This window comes from Platichthys flesus, chromosome 9 (assembly GCF_949316205.1).
Source record: "Platichthys flesus chromosome 9, fPlaFle2.1, whole genome shotgun sequence".
Classification (NCBI taxonomy): domain Eukaryota; kingdom Metazoa; phylum Chordata; class Actinopteri; order Pleuronectiformes; family Pleuronectidae; genus Platichthys; species Platichthys flesus.
In genome coordinates, this window is record NC_084953.1 from 15,358,491 (window position 1) to 15,377,851 (window position 19,361).

General features: G+C 39.7%; 2 protein-coding genes across 2 annotated transcripts in view; both read left to right on the forward strand.

Moving 5' to 3' along the window:
• Positions 1-19,361, forward strand: part of LOC133960228 (cytochrome b-c1 complex subunit 6, mitochondrial) — a 90,363-nt gene that overhangs the window by 38,250 nt on the left and 32,752 nt on the right. The window lies entirely within an intron of this gene.
• Positions 97-17,815, forward strand: ghrhrl (growth hormone releasing hormone receptor, like). The gene is made up of 13 exons (XM_062395937.1): positions 97-150; positions 6,487-6,592; positions 7,030-7,137; positions 8,079-8,170; positions 10,090-10,193; positions 10,324-10,456; positions 10,614-10,767; positions 12,372-12,432; positions 12,893-12,962; positions 13,302-13,393; positions 14,192-14,321; positions 16,159-16,200; positions 17,337-17,815. Exons 1-13 carry the CDS (start codon positions 97-99, stop codon positions 17,436-17,438), a joined length of 1,248 nt encoding a protein of 415 aa, XP_062251921.1. The 3' UTR covers positions 17,439-17,815.

The window sequence follows — 19,361 nt, forward strand, 5'->3', positions numbered from 1 at the left end:
GGCTCAGCATCCCGTCTTGCCGGTGTGTGCAGAGTGATGCAGCCTGACTGGGGGAGGCAGCTCACTGGAGGGAGCGGAGGGCACTGCACCATCAACATGACCTGTCTCCTCATCACAGGGATGTTCCTCACCCTGTGTTTGGCTCCAACTGTAAGTGGATTACTTTTACTCTAATCACATCTACATCTGAAACTTATAGTTGTTGTTTTCTTTATCTGGGAAAAATTACAATTCTGAATCTTTTTGTGCAAATATTATGAAAAACAATCAAAACGCACAGAAGAGAAACAGATCGATCTGCTCCTGTTTCCTTTTGCTCATTATATTCCTCAGCGTGTGTGAAAGATTAGAGTTGGGCTCTTCACCCTGATCGAGGGTTAATGTGTCCGCAGGAGCATATCATGTTTGCCCGGGCTGAATGTGAAGAAGCTGGTCATTCTAATACGAACACTGCAGTACACTCAGTGGTGACTGCACGTGTTATCGTGACCTTTATGTGTGTAAGGGTTTAGCAGCTTTTACATTAAATCAAAATCAATGTGGAGCAGATTTGTTTTGAAGGAAAGGGCAGGGTGTGGGGGGGTGTATCTGTACCTGTGGGTATTGTATATAGATATCATAAATGCATAAAGTATATGTATATATACACCCAAATATACTGCATGCACCAAAATGTAAAATAATCCCTGACGTCAAGTCTCCATTCTGGTTCTAAATGTGAAAACCCTCATGACTTCTACACAACACTTTTGAATTGTTCACATTTGGCTGATGGAAACTTCAACGGACACTTTTCAAATTCTTCTGGTAGTTTACCCTTTTTTTTAATATATTTTTTTCATGGTTTATTCTGGAGATGTGTGTGTCTGTGTGGATAGAAGGGTTTACGTGTGTAAAACAGTGTTTAATGTCATCACATATAAAACATTATGGAAAAACGAGCCTATGAAATGCGAGACTTATCGCATGTAAAACCATTTATGGAAGATAAAACTACACAAAACAAGGTTTACATTCACACTCGTGCACTACTACATACACACGAGCAAGAAAGAGAAATTGAAGAAACAAGTCATTTTTCAAGTTAAACTTAGGGCTGCTTTGTGTTTTGTTCTGTACATATGAGTAGATGTAGTTCATTGCAAAAATAATTGTTTATGCTGTGTGCGTGTGTGTATTTGGGTGCGTGTGTGTAGTAGTGCATGAAAATGGAATGTATATCGCATAAGTTTACTTTCAGGAAACATGGTGTAGAGGAGGAGAATAAGATGATTGTAGTAAGATGGCAAGGGATGTGAGAAGGCTATTGCATACTGTACACACACACACACACACACACACAAACGAACACACACGCACACGCACACACACGCACACAGCTTATTGAAATCAATCAGCTCTATTGAGAGTCTAATTTGTACAAATCTGATTTGGCCAATCAACTGTGGAGAAGCATGACGGGCAGGGATCAGAACACATGTTGCACAATTCGTTTTTTTTTTTATCTCAATATCTTTATATGACTGTTATTACACGGCCGCCTTGCTAGTTTACATACCAGAATAGAAATATGAGAAGCAGGCGAACGGGTGGGGTGATGATTACTGTGGCACAGGGAGAATGGGAACAGGGCAGACACTCATCACTGTGTTCCACTTCATTCTGTCCATTCCAATCTGTCACTGCTCAGAGTCGGCACACAACACACACACACACACACACACACACACACACACATAACATAACATAACATAACATAATCATTTCAAAAATAGGCCTCTAGTCTTCTGATTGTTTAGATAACCTGAACCCGAGACACAACACAAAGAAAGATAGAAAAATGAAAAGAGGACAATAATGTCATCATTTTTGGCTTATTTATACCGAAACATGAATCTTACTCAGAAAAACCAAGTTCACTCTGTAAGATGTCAGCAAATGGACAGCTAACTGTTTTTGTTTTATTTAATTTATTGTGTGAATTTTTTTCTGTCAGCTGTAATAGTTTGACAGTTTTGGAATTATGCTTTGTTTCACTACATTCAACTTCAGCTTGGTTCTCCAGCAACCTTTTAGCTTCTCCCAGAATAAAGACTGAAAATAGGAAAGCAGCTGGTTAAACAATGCACTGACCATGAAGTATACAACTCTACAACAAAAATACAATTCATATTTATCTTTTAAACAATTTGAAAACACAAATTGTGACGTGGCTCTATTTGAAGGTCAGCCTGCTGTCATCATTAATTATCGTTAATTGTATTTCATTTGTTTGAAAAAATATGCAAAACTAGAATCTATCAATCTATCAAGCTGCACCAAATAGGACACCCTTAATATCAGATTCAGTCCCCTATATATACCTGGTTTTTCATTAGCATACATGAATAATTTCACATAATTCACAAAAATGCCTTAAAATATATAAATAAAATCCTGCAATGTTTAAAAAAGAAAAAAAAAAACTGGATCTGCCACCTTAGATCAAATATGATCCCCCAGTTAAGTGGTTTTTCCATAATCCTGCTAAAAGGCAAACAGACAAACAGAACTGTAAACTCCAACACAGCGGCGAGAATAATGGAAGCTTGAAGTGAGAGTGCACAGCAGCGATTGGGAACGGAGCTGCGTTATTGATACAAGCGTTCGAGCAAAGAGTGAGGGAGTGAGTCTCCGCTGTCAATCATGATGTTTTTATAGCATCAAATAACGAATTAAAACCAAACTTAGCAGAAAAATTACCACACTTCAGCAAACATCAATTTGATGAGAACTACATAAAATGACAGAAACATCTTCTTGAAAAACTTGTTTGATGTGTATTTTGACTCTTTTTATTTTTATCCATGTCCCATCTACTTACATGGACGAGGCAGGATTGTTGTCCCATACTGAAGCCAGCCACCAGGGGGCAATGGAGACTCTTTGGCTTCACTTTTGGTTAGCTGTCATGTTGTCCGTCTTTAAATACATTCCTTGACCTGTTGCAGTAACAAACATGATATAAATGTTAGATTTCATTAGCTTTGCACCGATCCAGACTTTACTTCCCCTTTTCCATCTTTATGCTAAGCTAAGTTAACATCCTCTCACTCCAGCTTCTTATACAAAGCATAAAGTTACGGTGATATTTGAAGTTCTCATGTATCTTTCATGAGAACTTCAAGAATCATCGTTACTTTATGCATCATAATGAGTGCATTTGACAAAAGTCAAAAAACGTCTCTCATTTACGAACTCAACAGACTGCCTGTGTTTTCGCCCTCCCTCCGATCGACTGAACAGGTGTTATATTTGTCATCCTGTGCTGGAGGTGCCTGGCTGCGTTGTGAGAGTGCACATCGTTCGCTGTGGAAAATCAAAGGCGACATCTGCAAAGTGAGCCCCTGCAGCCCGATGGCCCCTTTTCTGAGTTGTTAGTGGATAATGGGCCTCACCTCTCAGAGCACGTTTCGTGTGGTGGCCGGACTTCACATTTGGTTTTCGGGGCTCACATTATCCAGCTTTACCTTATGCACCCCCCCCCCCCCCTCGCCTCAATCCATCTCCATCTCTTTTCCTATTTCTTAAATGCAGCAGGGTGCCTCGCTTTATCCCAACCTGCAGCTGAGAAGCATCTGTGTGCGGCACATGGCTGCAAACATGCATCATTTTGTCTTCTGTACTATATGGAAACGCAACTGCATCAGCTCTATGGTAACTCAATGCTCAGCAGTGACACACATATACAAATCGGTATCCATCTCCTCGCCCTGAAGCACAAAATCTGCAATCTCTGATTGTCTGAATCCAGTTTCCCTGCAGGACTCAAGGTATAGACAGTGTTTTTTTTGTTGTCCCTAGTTCGCCTTTTTGAACAGAGGAAGAGCAGTAATTACTGAGTAAATTGCACAGTAACACCTGTCATTAGATTATTAGCATTGCATTAGGAACAAAGAGGACTGGTAGTGATTCCCTGAGGTTGTTTTGCGACGTGTGCGTTCATCAATGGAGGGAGAGATGGTGCTAAGAGCTCGCATATTTCTAACTACTTGTGTAAAGTAAATGGGTGGCTGGGTGGGTTCTTGGTTTTGCTTTCTCTGTCCAACAACTTCCAGGATAATTGTGTTGAGTTCCAATTAGTTTTACTGTGTTGTGTTCATTCTCCAGGTGTTTTTGTCACCGTTTCCAGCGTGGTTTATTATTCTGAGATAGAAGAGCAACAATTTATTTTGTGTGTGTGTTTTTGTAGTCCAGGTATAACTCGTGTTGAGGGAGTCTACATCTGTTTACAGTCACATAATGGGGACTTGTCTGCATTATAGAGACAAAAGGAGACTGATGCTTAAAATGTTCCTTATTGATGCCATAGTCATGTAATCCTAATGTTAGTAAGTGAGTCCTCCGAAGCCATGGAGACACAACAGTGTGTGTGTGTGTGTGTGTGTGTGTGTGTGTGTGTGTGTGTGTGTGTGTGTGTGTGTGTGTGTGTGTGTGTGTGTGTGTGTGTGTGTGTGTGTGTGTGTGTGTGTGTGTGTGTGTGTGTGTGTGTGTGTGTGTGTGTGTGTGTGTGTGTGTGTGTCTGTACTTCACCATTTTTAGAATAGTGAGGACACTTCTGGAAAGTGAGGACATTTTGCCAGTCCTCTATTTTTCAAAGGCTTGTTTGATGGTTAAGACTTGGCTCTAAGGTTATAGGGCGAGGATTAGGTTCAGGGTTAGAGTTAGACATTTAGTTGTGATGGTTAAGGTTAAGGTAAGCGGCTGGCAAAGGCATTATGCCAAGGAGTGTCCTCCCTAAGATAGAAGGACAACCATTTAACACATGGCAAATCTATATTCAATTGAGTTTCCACTTACATTAATCTTGCTTCGATTCAGAGTGTTATGAATTCAAATCCTCCCAATATTCGCTCCTTATCTACATATGACTGGATATTTGGCTGCGTTGGTTCTTTTTCAATTTTAAATCGGTATCTTTGTGTTTATAATAAGAGAACCTATGAATTCATATTTTTTTGTATCTTTTGCTGAACTTTTTATTTTGCTTGTGCTCTTCTATTATCCATTTTAACTCTGCTTCCAAAGCAGTTTTGAAAATGTTCCTCAGAGTTTGTGGTCCTCTGGGGAATTTAGCTTCTTAGGTTTTGTTTCACTCTGACTTTGGTTCCATCCTGTCACAAAGAGACGTGTGTCCTTTCTGGTCTTTCCTAGCGAGATGGAGCTCATACCTAAATCTGTGCAGGGTGTCGATCAGTAACACTTCATTAAAAGACTGACTGCACACTGAGCCTCCGGCTGTGTTTTGTTGAATGTTCAACTTCTGAAACCAAAGATTCTTCAATGGTGATACAATGCACTGCTTTTAATCATCAGGAAACCTCAGTCTTCAGTTCACTGGGAAACAGAAACAACTTGAATTTAACCTGTAGTGTCGTGGCCCGTCCTCCACTCACAGCCAGTCGCATCAGTACGTATAGAAAAACAGCCCCTTTAGAAAAATTTAAATAGGTGGAGATTTTAGATTTTTTGTAGTAAAATGAATGAATAAAATGAATAAATCTAATTCCATTTCAACCCTTTTTAAACATCAGCAGTCCTGTATAATCTGGAAATCCCACAATACCCAATAGATTTTACTTTCTCTGTCAAACACACATTTTATATTCATATCCAGACTGTGCATTGAAGCTGAAGTAGCTGAGGAATGCTTCTGTCACAGTAAAAACTGTCACTCCTCTATACAGGCCTCAGAGCTGACAACATCTGACGTATCAGCTGCCATGTATAAGAACCATGCATTGTAATTCATGCAACACAAAACTTGAATGTTTTTTTATTGTCAAGGACAATAATATGACCTCATAACCATTTCAATATGTCACAGTCCAGAGACTTGCAGATTGGGATCAGGTTGATTAAAGACTCTGAATTGGCCGAATGCGATTGTGAATATGGTTGTTTGTCTGTATATAGTGGTGACCTGTGGTGCCCCCCCCCCCCCCCCCCCCCCGATCCGCCTGCTTCCTGTTAGCCTCAAACATCTTATCACATTTCTTTCTTAGAAACAAGATGCTTTCATTTTTTGTGGAGATAAGTGTCAGGACCAGAATCAAATGCAAATCCACTTATTCTGTTTTCATCGGGAATGAACAGCAGCAGACAGTGCGAGAATCTCTGAGCAGCACTTAATGGAGGGAGGGCAGCGTTGAGAAAGTCTCGTGTCCCCAGGGATGAACTCATTAAATGTACTTTCCGAGCTTCCACTCTGCAGTAAAGTGAGAGATGGTTTTGCTTAATACAACCAACGGAAATAGGTGCATTTAGCCAAAAGCGATTGAGTGGGAAAGCATTTCCTGCTGAAAATTCACTGTCCTTTATAAACTGCAGGCTTTTTTCCCCCACACAGATTAAAGACCCTCTCATGTATTTACAGACTGGGTGGTCTCCACATCCTCTGCTTAAATACCTGTATATTATCTAACCTTCCTTCTTTTCTACCTCCAGGCTTTATCGAGCCTGCATCCTGAGTGTGAATTCATATTCCAGCTGGAGAGAGAGGAGCGCCACTGCCTTCAATACGTTGCAGCGCAGGTCAACGGGAGCCAGGAAGGTGCGTAACCAATTCCAAACTCGCCCTGCACTGGGAGAAAATGTTCACATTAAGTCTGAGCTGGAATCAGAGCTTCACAGGGAATCGGAGCAGATTCTCGACAGCATCTCGAATGCAGAATGAAAACACAGGGAAGGTGATTTATCGTGGTGGTGCATCTGTCAAGAGACTATCTAGGATCGTAACATAAGGATTTAGCTCTGGGCTCTGTCTCAAGATGAGGGGCCTGCTCGTGACCTGCAGCAGTCCCACATTCTTGTCTTAATGTAGTTTACAGGCAGATGTTTGTGTATAGTGTTTCTGTCTCCATAAGAAACTGTGTGCAACTGGGATTTCCTGGCAACCGTGTATAAATTGGTGTTCATGGAATCTCCAGTCTGATTCCAAGCAGACAAATATTTAACTTGTTTAAATTTAATTTCCGTCTTCCCAAAAAGGTTGTCGTCCATTCTGGGATGCAGTCGTCTGCTGGCCTCACGCAGTCATTGGAGACACCGTCCACAGAGGTTGTCCTGCTGTCTTCTCCCTCTTCAGAAACAACACAGGTGACTGAAGGGTCACACGGTGGGCGTGGATGTCGACAGGAAAATGAATGTGCGAACAAAATGTTTTACGCAGTTCCATCCAGTTGTTTTCGAGACAATTCTCTCAAAACCTCACGCCGGCCTCATGGTAGTGTTCCAGAGGAAATGATTGATCTTCTGGGAACCATCAATGTCTGAGCAAGATTTCATGGCAGTACATCACTATCTGCTGAGATGTTTCGCCAATAAATCACAAATGCAAACCTCATGGTCATGCTTAAGGTACACCTGGGAACTATTAACCTCAGTTTAAGGCGTTGATAGCTGTGATATTATAGAGATGTAGTTAAATCTTTCAAAAAATCTGGTTGCGCTACAGGAAAAGTCATAATTCCTCTAGTCTAATATAAACTATATTATAATTGACATACAGGCTCTGGGCATGGAAAGTGAAGCCAATGTAGAAGTGTTTGAAACCTGCGTTCTCTCAAATGACCAACAGAGGGCGACTCAGATTTCAAAAAGGAGTCCATGAAGTCAAAAAGAAATGACTCTACTTTCTCAATATATCTATAACATCAGTGAACATGTTTAACGTTAAGAAGACAATGAGGGGCATGGATACTGTGTTATTGACAGCTACTATCATCCTGAGGGCGAAGGTATAGGTGGACGTGCAGTGTCCTTGAGCACTCGTTCAGAAAAATCAAAACTCAAACTCTAGGCTTCAAAATGTCATCTCACAAACCAATGGGTCCTGTCAGAGTGATTGCCATATGGTCTGTACGTGATTTCATGGCGACTCATCCCACAGTTGTAGAGATATTTCCGGCTGAGTGGGAAAAATTGGTGGGACAACATGTCTACAACCACGGCTCCAGTACGACTACATGCATTTCACCTGAATATGTTTCTACTCTGTAGTGAAGTTGAATTCTTGATCTCTTCCCCTTTCCCCTCAGGTTCGGTGAGTCGTAACTGCACCAGTCGAGGTTGGTCCGGGCCCTTCCCACCGTACCACGTCGCCTGCAGCGCGGATGATGTCTTACCTGAGGTGAGAGTTGCTCGGGCAGCGTGGATCCAGAGGTCAGACGTGAGGAATGAGAGAGCAGAGGTCCGGGAGAACGAACTAGACACAGCAGGAGGAGCGAGGAGAAGGCTCTGTTTTAGCTCCAGAAAACAACACTACTTCAAAGAAGGAGTAAACACCTCGGTTTACAGAGACAAGTAGGAGTACAGTGGCACTTAAAGATCTTTTTTTAGAACGTATATCATTCAGACTGATAGGCCTGTAGAATCAGTGGTTGCCCCTGGTGGTAATTAGAGCAGCGAAATACGCTTTTTCAGTTTTTCTATCCTCTCGTGTGTTGAGATTAAGATTTTAAGATTAAGATTAAGATGCACAGACATGCAAAGGCACACTCATACAGGTAGGGAAATTTAACCTCTGCTTTTGACCCATCTGGTGCAGGACACACAGAGCAGTGAGCGACCATGTACGGTGCTCGGGGAGCAGATGTTGGGGGAGTAAGGTGCCTTGCTCAGGGGCACTAGACTAGGGTAGGGAGACTCTTGGATTTTTGGACAGATCAATCCAGGTTTGTCTTTTTGTTGTCTCTCCGTGGAGTCGAACCAGAGACAAACCAGAGACCTTCTCTGCCCATAGTCCAAGGTTCTGCCACTAGACCACCGCCTCTCCAGTTAGTAGTAGTTAGTAGTTCAGCCGATACTTCCTGTGAATCATGAAGTCATGTGACATCACAGGGCCCCACATCTGCATTACGCAAGAACAGGTTAAGTGAGAATGGAGCTCGACATTTCCCACAAACGATGGAAGCAGTCGACCAATCACAACAGAGTGGTCCAGCTGACCAATAAGAACAGGCTGCACTTTAACAGGCCTTAAATCTGATTCTGGATCTGGTTTTATTGCCAAGCAGGTTTACACATACAAGGGATTTGCTGTGGATCCATTCGGGAAAGTATAAATAAAAGATATTTAAAATATAAAATTACAATAAGTATAAGGGGAGGGATTGTGCAATATGTACAGTAAGTCTGTTATTTGCATCAGGAAGTTAAAGTGTCAAAGAGACAGGAGCTAGTGTTTCAGACAGAGGCTGAGAGGAGGAGCAGCAGCGATGGACAGTCTGAGGAAAGTGTTTTCTGAACATTAGAGCCTGACAACATCATCCAGTACCCCAATTAAAAAGGTTCACATTAATAGGAACCTAATATGTCTCCTTTGATATATGATGCATGAATGTTATTCCTAATCATATTATTATCATAATGTTCCTTATGCTATTCCCGTTATTTATTTATTTGTGTTCTTAATTTTGGTGTGAAACTCTGGTGTTGCATACATCTATGTTATTTACCAAAGATTAAAAACAAATTGAATTATGAATTAAATCTACATACTAAACAAGCTAAATAAGAAAGATAAATGTACCATGTTTGAAAAGGTGTATGTGTCGGACTGTACTGATGTGAAAGTGCTGCTAAACACCTGCACTTTCTGGGTAATTGACTTTCAAATAGAGGTTTAACGGTTCATTGCCTCACAACACTAAAAGAGAAAATCTATTCAGTCATAAAGGCAATACATCTGAAAATGCTTCAGGTAATTTATTTTGTTCCACAAAGAGAGGATGGTGCTTAATCCTATTGATGTACGGTTTTGTACAAGGAATCATGAATAAAGCTACTTTTGGTGTCAAACTGAGTTTTTTTTTTGTCCTGAGTTTAACAAACGAGCTTTTAAGTTGTCCACTGGCTCTGGTGGAAAGACATTAATTACAAGTGCTGATGTTAGAGAAGCAGCGTTGTAGCTTTTAGTTGGTCCAGTAGTTGTTCTAAACTCGTCTGCAGTTTCCTCTCATTTTTAAACATTATGAAGTCTAACAGCATTTATTAACAGCTTTTAGTTTTATTTCTGTGTCTAAAGTCTTAAGCAAAATCTGCTTTCAGACTGAGGAGTCCTACTTTGCCACTGTGAAGCTGATCTACACCGTCGGCTACAGTGTTTCCCTCGTGGTGCTGACTGTGGCTGTGTTGATCCTGTTGCTCTTCAGGTAGGAACAGATTGATAATGAATTCACATTGTTCAGAGAAAAGACGCACAGGCAGCTACAGGCGGCAGGACGCAGTTTGCTTTAATAGAAACTCTGTGCCTGGCTTTGTAATTTTGTGTTGTTCCAACAGGAGGCTTCGTTGTGCCAGGAATCTCATTCACATCCAGCTTTTTATCACCTTTATCCTTAAATCTGCGGGGGTGTTCATAAAGGATGCAACACTATTCTCAAGTGATGACATCAACCACTGCACACTTTCCACAGTAAGTCGATGATGTTGAGGATAACAGGGTCTTTGCTCAATTCGAGAAAATATGAGCAGATTTCATTGTTTTCATTTTTACGCCCGCGTCATATACTGCCTGCACGGCTCTTTGCTCATACTAACCCCTACTTGCAATTCCTTATCTTTCCTTGCAGTTCGCCTGTAAGGCCTCTGTGGTCTTCTGTCACTACTGTGTCATGGCTAATTTTTTCTGGCTCCTGGTGGAGGCGCTCTACCTCAACTCCCTGCTGCTCTCCTCCTTCTATCAAAGCCGGCGTTGCCTGTGGGGCTTCGGCCTGCTGGGATGGGGTGAGAAAGCTTGACATGCAGTTTTCCCCACAATGGTGGTTGTGCGGTGGTGCAAACTAAATTTAATGAGCTCGGTTCTACTGTTTATTATTGCAGATTTGAAACAAAGAGCCTGTTTTGTACAATGATTCCAACAAAACCTCAATAAATATGATACGCTACAAGTTTTGTACATTGTTGTAGTGGAAAGGATAACAATATTGAGATGCGGTCTCTGTATTAAATGCATATTTGTTCAAGGTGAGTTGAAAATACAAATGTATGTTTTTTTCTTGTTCAGCACCGCTGCTTATTCTTTTTTATTCATTGTCATTCCTAATTTTACAAAGCAAATGTGTTTTTATATTAAATCAGATATAATCTGATGTCCTGAAGCCCTGGAGTTATTATTCTTGGAGCACATAAATACATGTGCTGCCACTGGGTTGCAAGATAACACTTTTTTCAAAAAAATTTGACAATTCATTAAATGAGGTTTAGTCAAAACATTCGAAATCTGTAGGTCATACAGGAAGAGGCATGATGGCTAATGTCATTTGGATATTTCCTCTTGACTATAAGAAAACAGTATGATGTTCATTTTGTACATTATGATCTTAAAGTTGAGAAGACAATGAGGGGCATGGATACCGTGTGATATACAGCTACCATCATCCTGAGGGTGAAGCTGTAGGTGGATTTCCAGTGTCCTTGAGCACTTCTGGGTTAATAAAACAAGATGGCACTGGACAAAATGTCAAAACAGCAGCTCACAAACCAAGGGGTCCTTTCAGAGTGAGTGCCATTTGGTCTGTGCATGATTTCCTGGAGACTCATCCCACAGTTGTTGAGATATTTCTGGCTAAAACAAATTGGACGACATCTCAATAACCACTGCTGTGGTACGGCTACATGCATTTCATCTGAATTTGTTTTTGCCAAGGAGTCGAACATTACAGCCTAAGAGCCAAACAACCACTCACATTTGATTATGTATCATTTTCCAGAATCAGATGACTGAGTTCAGACATGTTGAGTAAAACAGTAAAATAGTTTCTGTCCATTTTAGGGTTGTGTTGTTTGAAGGGTTTTCACATCGGAGACAACAGGCAGGCAGACAGACCACAGACCAACATGCTCCGCTTGTTACATTATTAGACACAGGAAGTCCCCGGGCTCAGAGGCATCAAGTGTAATTAAACCAGAGCCGCTGAATCTGAGATCCCATCACTGTGGTGGCCCCTTATATTTTATTTGATTAAGTTTGCAGGTTGAATGTTTTGTCAACGAATTTCAAGTTGATTTCTTAAAATGTTGAATTAAATGAATTAGTTTGAAACAGTAGCAGCCACTCACTTCTATTTGACTGACTGAGTACAGTGAATGTAGGTATTTGTCTCGGTGGTGGTCATGCTGATGAGATTTTCCACATTTTTTGCATGTTTACTTCTTCAACCTCTGAATCATTGCTTTTACTTTGAGTTGTTTCTGCACGGATCAATGCCGATATTAGACAAGTTGACAGGTTCTCACTCCGATGTCTGTCTGATCATGATTAAGCCGACTCAGTACGTATTGATCGCGCCTCACTGACATCAGTTTTGTTTTTTTCTGTCGTACCACAGGCGTACCTGTGCTCTTCAACCTCCTGTGGATTGGATCCAGGCTGTATTTCGAGGACACAGAGTTTGTTTAAATTTACATTAACTTTTCAATCGTGTCCACATGCACAACTATTTGTTATAGGCCTTACTATATTCAGAACACTGCAACAGATTTGTAAATGCCAAAGATTCCCATTGGAAGTTAAGAGTGCAACAGTTAAAACCACAGTGCAGCACACTGTTACTAAAATGATTTCATCAAATACTACTCACACAGTATATTTTCTGTATTTCTGTATATTCTGTTTATACTATGCTATACTATGCTATGCTATGTTAAAGCTGTTTGGTTTGGAAAACACTGACCCTGTGTACTATATATGTACATTCATTTACACTCATTTTGAGCTCACCACTACTTGTTGCTTGTCAGGAGATAGATTTGTTTCCCCCCTCGTCAGCTGGTGTCTTCGTCCATCACCCGCGACGAGAACATGCGCAGACTGACTGAAGTTCTTTTTGCGAAATGTGTTTCCAAACAGATGTTGGGACATCAATGAGGAGTCACCCTATTGGTGGATCATCAAGGGACCAATTGTTGTGTCTATAGCGGTAAATACCTCCATTGTGCCGAAACAAACAAATTAATCCAAACCATGGACCTTCCATTATGTACCCTGCAGATGAGAAATTGTTATGCAGACGGTTTGTTTACTTTCTTTTTTGAGATGGATTATGAGCAAGGATTTAAAACAAGAAAATCCGTTGTTTATACCAGAATTGTGGGACGTAGACTTTCCTCACATCAGTCACAGCTAATTACACAGTTGTCAGCCCACTTTGGTTCCATGACATTTATTAGAATGAGCAACATTCATAAGCCCATTAAAGCTGAACATTTTTTTTTTTTTCTTTTTTTCTTTTTTTCATTCTCCCTCTTTCTATAAACAGGTCAATTTTATGCTCTTCATGAACATCATCCGAATCCTGATACAGAAGCTGAATCCTCGGCTGATCCAGTTCAACAACTCCACCCAGTACAGGTATCCTTCAGCTTCAGACACTGTGGATACAATAACAGTTACTGAACTCTCCAGTGATGCAATATCTCTAACTTGAGCTTTTGCTTTGATTTGAATGCTTAGATACTTGAAGAAGATGATTTTAAACAGATATTACCCACTGTGATTTTGTTTTATCAAATGGAGCTTTAATCTTTTCCTCACATGTTTTGCATTTTCAAAGCTCAGTCTATGTATCTTACTTATTTTGAAGCGTTGAGCATTTTTTATTCCGATGGGCCGATTATACTTTGAACATGTTGAATAGATGCGACAGTCGAAATAGATTCGAGCTGTTTGAAAACTGCTGCTACCGCATTGGGAAATGTTTAATTCATTCAGTCACCGCTAAACCACCAACTAGTCAGTCTGGCCACATCTACCTTTCCATTTCCCAACAGGCTTATCAGAATTTCTAATTGAAACAGGCTCACTAATTGGCTGAAAGTGTTCAGGCTCACCATGCATAGCTGGATGTTATACTAAAGTTAAGTTAGGTGATGCTTGACTTATTATGTTCCCATACACATGCACACATTCTAATATCTCCACTTAGAATCATGCACCTGCTGCTTCTCCTCCGCTCACAAACAAACACTGCGTCCACACTGATGCACACACTGGAGTGTCCTCTTGATTGACATCTGGTGATTATTGTGTCTGTGGGCATGATGCTATCTGGAGAGGCATTCAGACAAGTCGTGGAATAAAAACCTCCCTCTGGTACATTCACCACCAGCATCTTGTTTTTTGTTGTTCTTCTTTTCTTTTGTGAAACAGACGTCTGACTAAGTCCACCCTCCTCCTCATCCCTTTGTTCGGGACTCACTACATGTTCTTCAATTTTCTGCCTGACTACTTCAGTATTAACCTGCGGCTCTGTCTCGAGCTCTGCGTGGGATCCTTCCAGGTACATGCCTGGACCGCACAGCATCAACACTCAATATTCTCCCAGCAATATATGGCACATGCTCAAATAACCTGAAAATACACATTATCTCCTGCCAATACCCAGAATGTAATCTCCTCAGTGCACTGCATGTTGCAATAAACCCTCATTGATCGTCTCATCGCTGACAAATGAGAATATCAGTCTTTCACATCAACTCTCAAAATTCATATAATATCTTGAATAAATCCATTCTTCACATTGCTGGACTAAAGTAGCTGTTCTGTCTGCACTTTCATGTTCCATGCATTCAACTTGAAATCCTCTTCACACCAGACATTGTTTGTGTAAAGGCTATGCAAACATGCTGATGTATACAATGTGTAATGTTTTCCATTATCTTAGTTAATGCTGGACTTGCCAATTATCCGTTAATCTGTACAATTGGGTATTATGGGGATTTATGAAAAAACATTAAAGTCTTAATATTACAAAAATGATTTTGTAATATTATGAGAATAAAGTCCCAACTTTAGACTACATGTCATTTTAGAGAGAGAATATTGAAGATCAGCCTGTCGCCTGTGTTAATATAATAAATGTGGAGCATCTTGTCATGTTACACTTAAGTAAAGGTTTCACAAATAAAGAAATCTTGGGGTAAATCCGCGCAACATTATCATAAGTATTAGGACTTTGAAAAGATTGTGTAACTGTGACTGTGTCTATTCTGAAGAAAGACTCTTCAGAATAGAAGAGTCTGTCTCTCTTCTCTGTGGACTCGGTGGAGTCGGAAGTGGTTGTTTTATCGCTGGTGATATTCAAAGTGGTTTTGTAGTTTCTAGAAACAAAGAGATTTGAAATTTTCAGAACCTGATCAAGAAGGAAGTGAAACTCTGACAAGCACAGGTTCTCCTTGCTGCTAAATTCCTGAAAAAAATAATTGACTTTCAATAATTTTATATGAAATATTATGATTTTCTTTTTCATTAAATTAAAACTTTATTTTCATTATTTTAAAACATTTTTCTCATCATATTATAACTTTTCTCTCATTAAATTACATCTGTATTCTTAATTTTATTCCTCTAAAACTTATTCTAGTTAAAATACAATTAAATTCTCTGAATATCAAAACCTTATTATTCAAATATGGCCCTAATACTCTGTCATACAACATAAACCAATAGGAGCAACATTAATTTTGGAGATATAGATGCTCTCAGATTTATTACCCAACTCCTACCAGATTCAATCATTTTCAATATTAAATCATAAAATGATGATGCATGATATATTATATTATATGGTTATTTGCTATGAAAATGTATCCATAATAAACAGAAAAGGGATTAGTGGTCCTGGAATGTGAAGGCAGCTGTTTGCTGTTTATATTTGCCAGAGACAATGAAAACTGTTTCCTCCTCTTCATGCCACATCTGGTACAAGGTGGTTTGATATTAAGCTCCACAAATTGGATTTTAGCCCTGTACCCCCTCCTGTTGATAACTTATATTAATTAGACACAGAGGGATAAAATGAGTATTACATCTTCCGCTCACGTTAAGATGCATAGGACAAAGGATTTATTTATAAAAGAGGAGAAACACCAAAGCTTATTCCATCCAGCAGAGAAACAGAGATTATACATGGCATACAGCCGTGTCCTACAGAGATAGGACTATTATGTATTCCACTCTCGCTTCCTGCGGCAGCGAAACATAATAGACCTGTTATTAATTTGTATTTTTCGGCCTGTCATTTCTCACTTGTGTCTGACATTTAAGTTATCTCTACACCTTTTTAATGATGTGAACCAGCCCGAAATGTTAATGATTCAAACTCTTCTCTCTCAAAGGGGCTGCTTGTAGCGATTCTCTATTGCTTCCTCAACCAAGAGGTCAGTGCACTCAAACATTTATCTTAACACATCGACCAAATCTCACAGAAGAGTTACGGCTCTCTGCTGCATCTTAAACCTGTGTGCCCGGATCATAAGGCAGTATGGGTCTGGCTGGGTTGGTGTTGTCGGAGGTTAAAATGCAAAATAAATTTGCCACCCCTCTTCTCTCCTCATTGTGTAAGGGGGAGGACGGACCCCGGGGACTTATGTAACCGCCATGATTAATGTGTGGCCGACCCCAGTCTGTCTGAGTGAAACACCATAATGTTTTACATTCACCACAAAATAAGTAAAGCCATGGTAATCTGTTTGGTGCTTCAGGGTGACACGGTTGTACCTGAACTTCTCTGTCTTATACGTAGTATATAATGGATCAGTTTATTAGTTTGATATAAATCTATATACTTCAGTAAATGAAAGAGAATTTAGAGCTGTGGTTTATTAAAGAATATTTTTTCTGACACCGAGGGGAAATTTATATCTAACGCTTCCAACATATCACTGATGCTTACAATAACAAACCGAATGATACTTTACTTAATAATCAATATTAAATCAAATTACTTCTCTACAAAGAGAATAAGTAATTTGAGTCGGTGTTGAGATTTGGCCATGTATTTGAAGTTCTACAAAATAGATGAACTTTTGAGAAAACCTATTTACTCACTTTGTTAGAGTTGGAGAATAGGATTGAGACCAGTTTCTCTGTTTATATAAAGACTGAAGGAACGCTCCTGTGTAACAGTTAATTGCCATTTTAACTGTTTGATAGGATAGGATGTTGGATGAAGGATGTAGGTTGTAGGTTGTAGGTTGTGGACTCTAGGTTGTAGGATGTAGGATGTAGTTCTTGAATTGATGGTATTCATTTTTCTCATCTAATTCTTGCCAAGAAAACAAATAAGTTCATTTCGTAAAGTTTTAAAATATTGCTTTAACTGTTATTTTTGTTGCGCAAACATATGACACAAGATAATGTATTGCATGAAAAACAACAAATTTCTTATTTGAAAACAGTCAAAAATACTGTGTGTGTGTGTGTGTGTGTGTGTGTGCGTGTGCGTGTGCGTGTGCGTGTGCGTGTGCGTGTGCATGTGCGTGTGTGTGTGCGTGTGCGTGTGTGTGTTTGACAGGTCCAGAAAGAGGTGCACATGCAGTGGCTGAGGTGGCAGGGGAGGAGTTACGGGGTGGTGTCGCCTGCTGCAAAGGGCAGCCAGATGGACACGCCCTTCTAGAAGACTTCCTTTCGGATCTAACTGTACCATCACAGAATTCATATTCATATTCCGTGCATATCGTCTCACAACTCTCACTGGATCTGTAATTCTCACAACACCAGGGGTAGTCAGCCATGCACCACTGAATCCTGGGAGTCTGTACATTTTCATTCTGAACTCTGCCAGACTGTTTCACTGGCGGCACTCCCTCTGCCATGACGAGAGTTTTGAGGTGAACCTTCCGATGGAGAATGATGCTGAGATCCTAGGTCATTGAAACAAGAAATCTCTCACAATGTGATACAATAAACAATCATGTACCAACAAATATAAATAACCAGTGATTGAATGATTCCACCAATGACCTTACTTACTGTGTATTTCAGCTTTTTGCTTTGGAGTCCAGTGATTTGAATGCTTGAATTATGGGAGAGCGTCGTCAAGCAGTTGCAAGTTTAAAAATAAATGAATAAATAAATACAAAAATTAAATATTATTTAAAGTTACATTTATTTAAATTTAGAAAATTGAGTCAAATTAATTTAGAAAATTTAGACATATTAACTGAAATAATTGAGTTAAATTCATTAGAAATTTGTGTCAAATTGAATTGAATTCAAAATGTAAGCAATGTGAGCCATTTTGCGATGCACATTGAAAATTCTTTCAGAATACGTAAAAGTTCATCACTTTCTTATTTTCATTTTAAAGGCCTCAAAAAGCCAATTCATTTGTCTGAATAATTTTAATAATCCTTACATTTTCAATAGGGCCTCGCTGTCTGTCAGTGCCTGTCAGTGCTCGGGGCCAAATAAATCAACACACTAAACAAGTTAAATAAGAGAGGTAAATGCGTTTTAAGAAGTACGTGATGTGAAAATGCTGCTCATCCACCTGCATTTCCTTTCTTTCTGGGTAGGTTTAATGGTCCAGTGCCTCTCGAGACTAGAAGAGAAAGTCTTTTCAAAAGTTGAAAAAGACTACCATACTACCAAACGTCTACCATTAGGCAACAGCTGAAAATGATCCTGCTCAGACACAGAGAGAATGGTGCTAATCCTTTTTGGACAATATTCATGAGGTGGGAAGACACTAATTATTGCACATTCAACATTATAAGAAAGCTCCTGCCATGCATTTCCCAAATGGCACGGTGGCAACAAATTTAGAAATATCACCGTAGATTTCCTTTGAGGCCTCAGGTCAAACGAGCATTAGGCTGAGCTGGAACAACTAGAAGTGAAATGACTGATTGGAAATGTTTTCATTGGATTTGGACACAATGACAAACTATCTTGTCTCATGTGAATATCAATGGCACTATGTTGATGCTCAAATAATCTACAGTACCCTTCATTTCATTTCCATTATCATAGCTGCTTGAGGTTGTCTGAACATATATTTCCTTCTGGGGATTACAAGATGCCTCTTGTTTACAAATGCATGAAGAGAGAGAAGACAAACTAAAAGGAAGGAATACACAATCAGAAGCAGTTCTAATGAACTTACACTCACAGAACTATTACAAATGTATGAATTGACTCTTTAAAGAGAGTTTAATCTTTGCACATCACCTACTTTCCCTAAATCAATAATCAAACAATCTTACAAAACGGAGTATTACAATAAGTGACTCATATGAACTCATATGAAAACTTGCTCAGCACATTAAGAAATTAACTGAAAGTATGTCTACGCTTTACAGTGAGATTTATTTATTTATTTATTTATTCATTCATTCATTCACAGTGAGGATCAAGGTGAAACTGAAAGGCCTCTGTTGACAGTGGTGTCGTGTGCAGCCCTAATAATAAATACATGTGTTTGTTTCTTTGTTTGTTTGTTTGAAATGAAAACCTGCTTTCTGTTGAGTTTCGATGATACACTGTTGAAACCACGTCACTCTCTATACTTAAAAGGTTAAATCCGATGCAGCGTGTT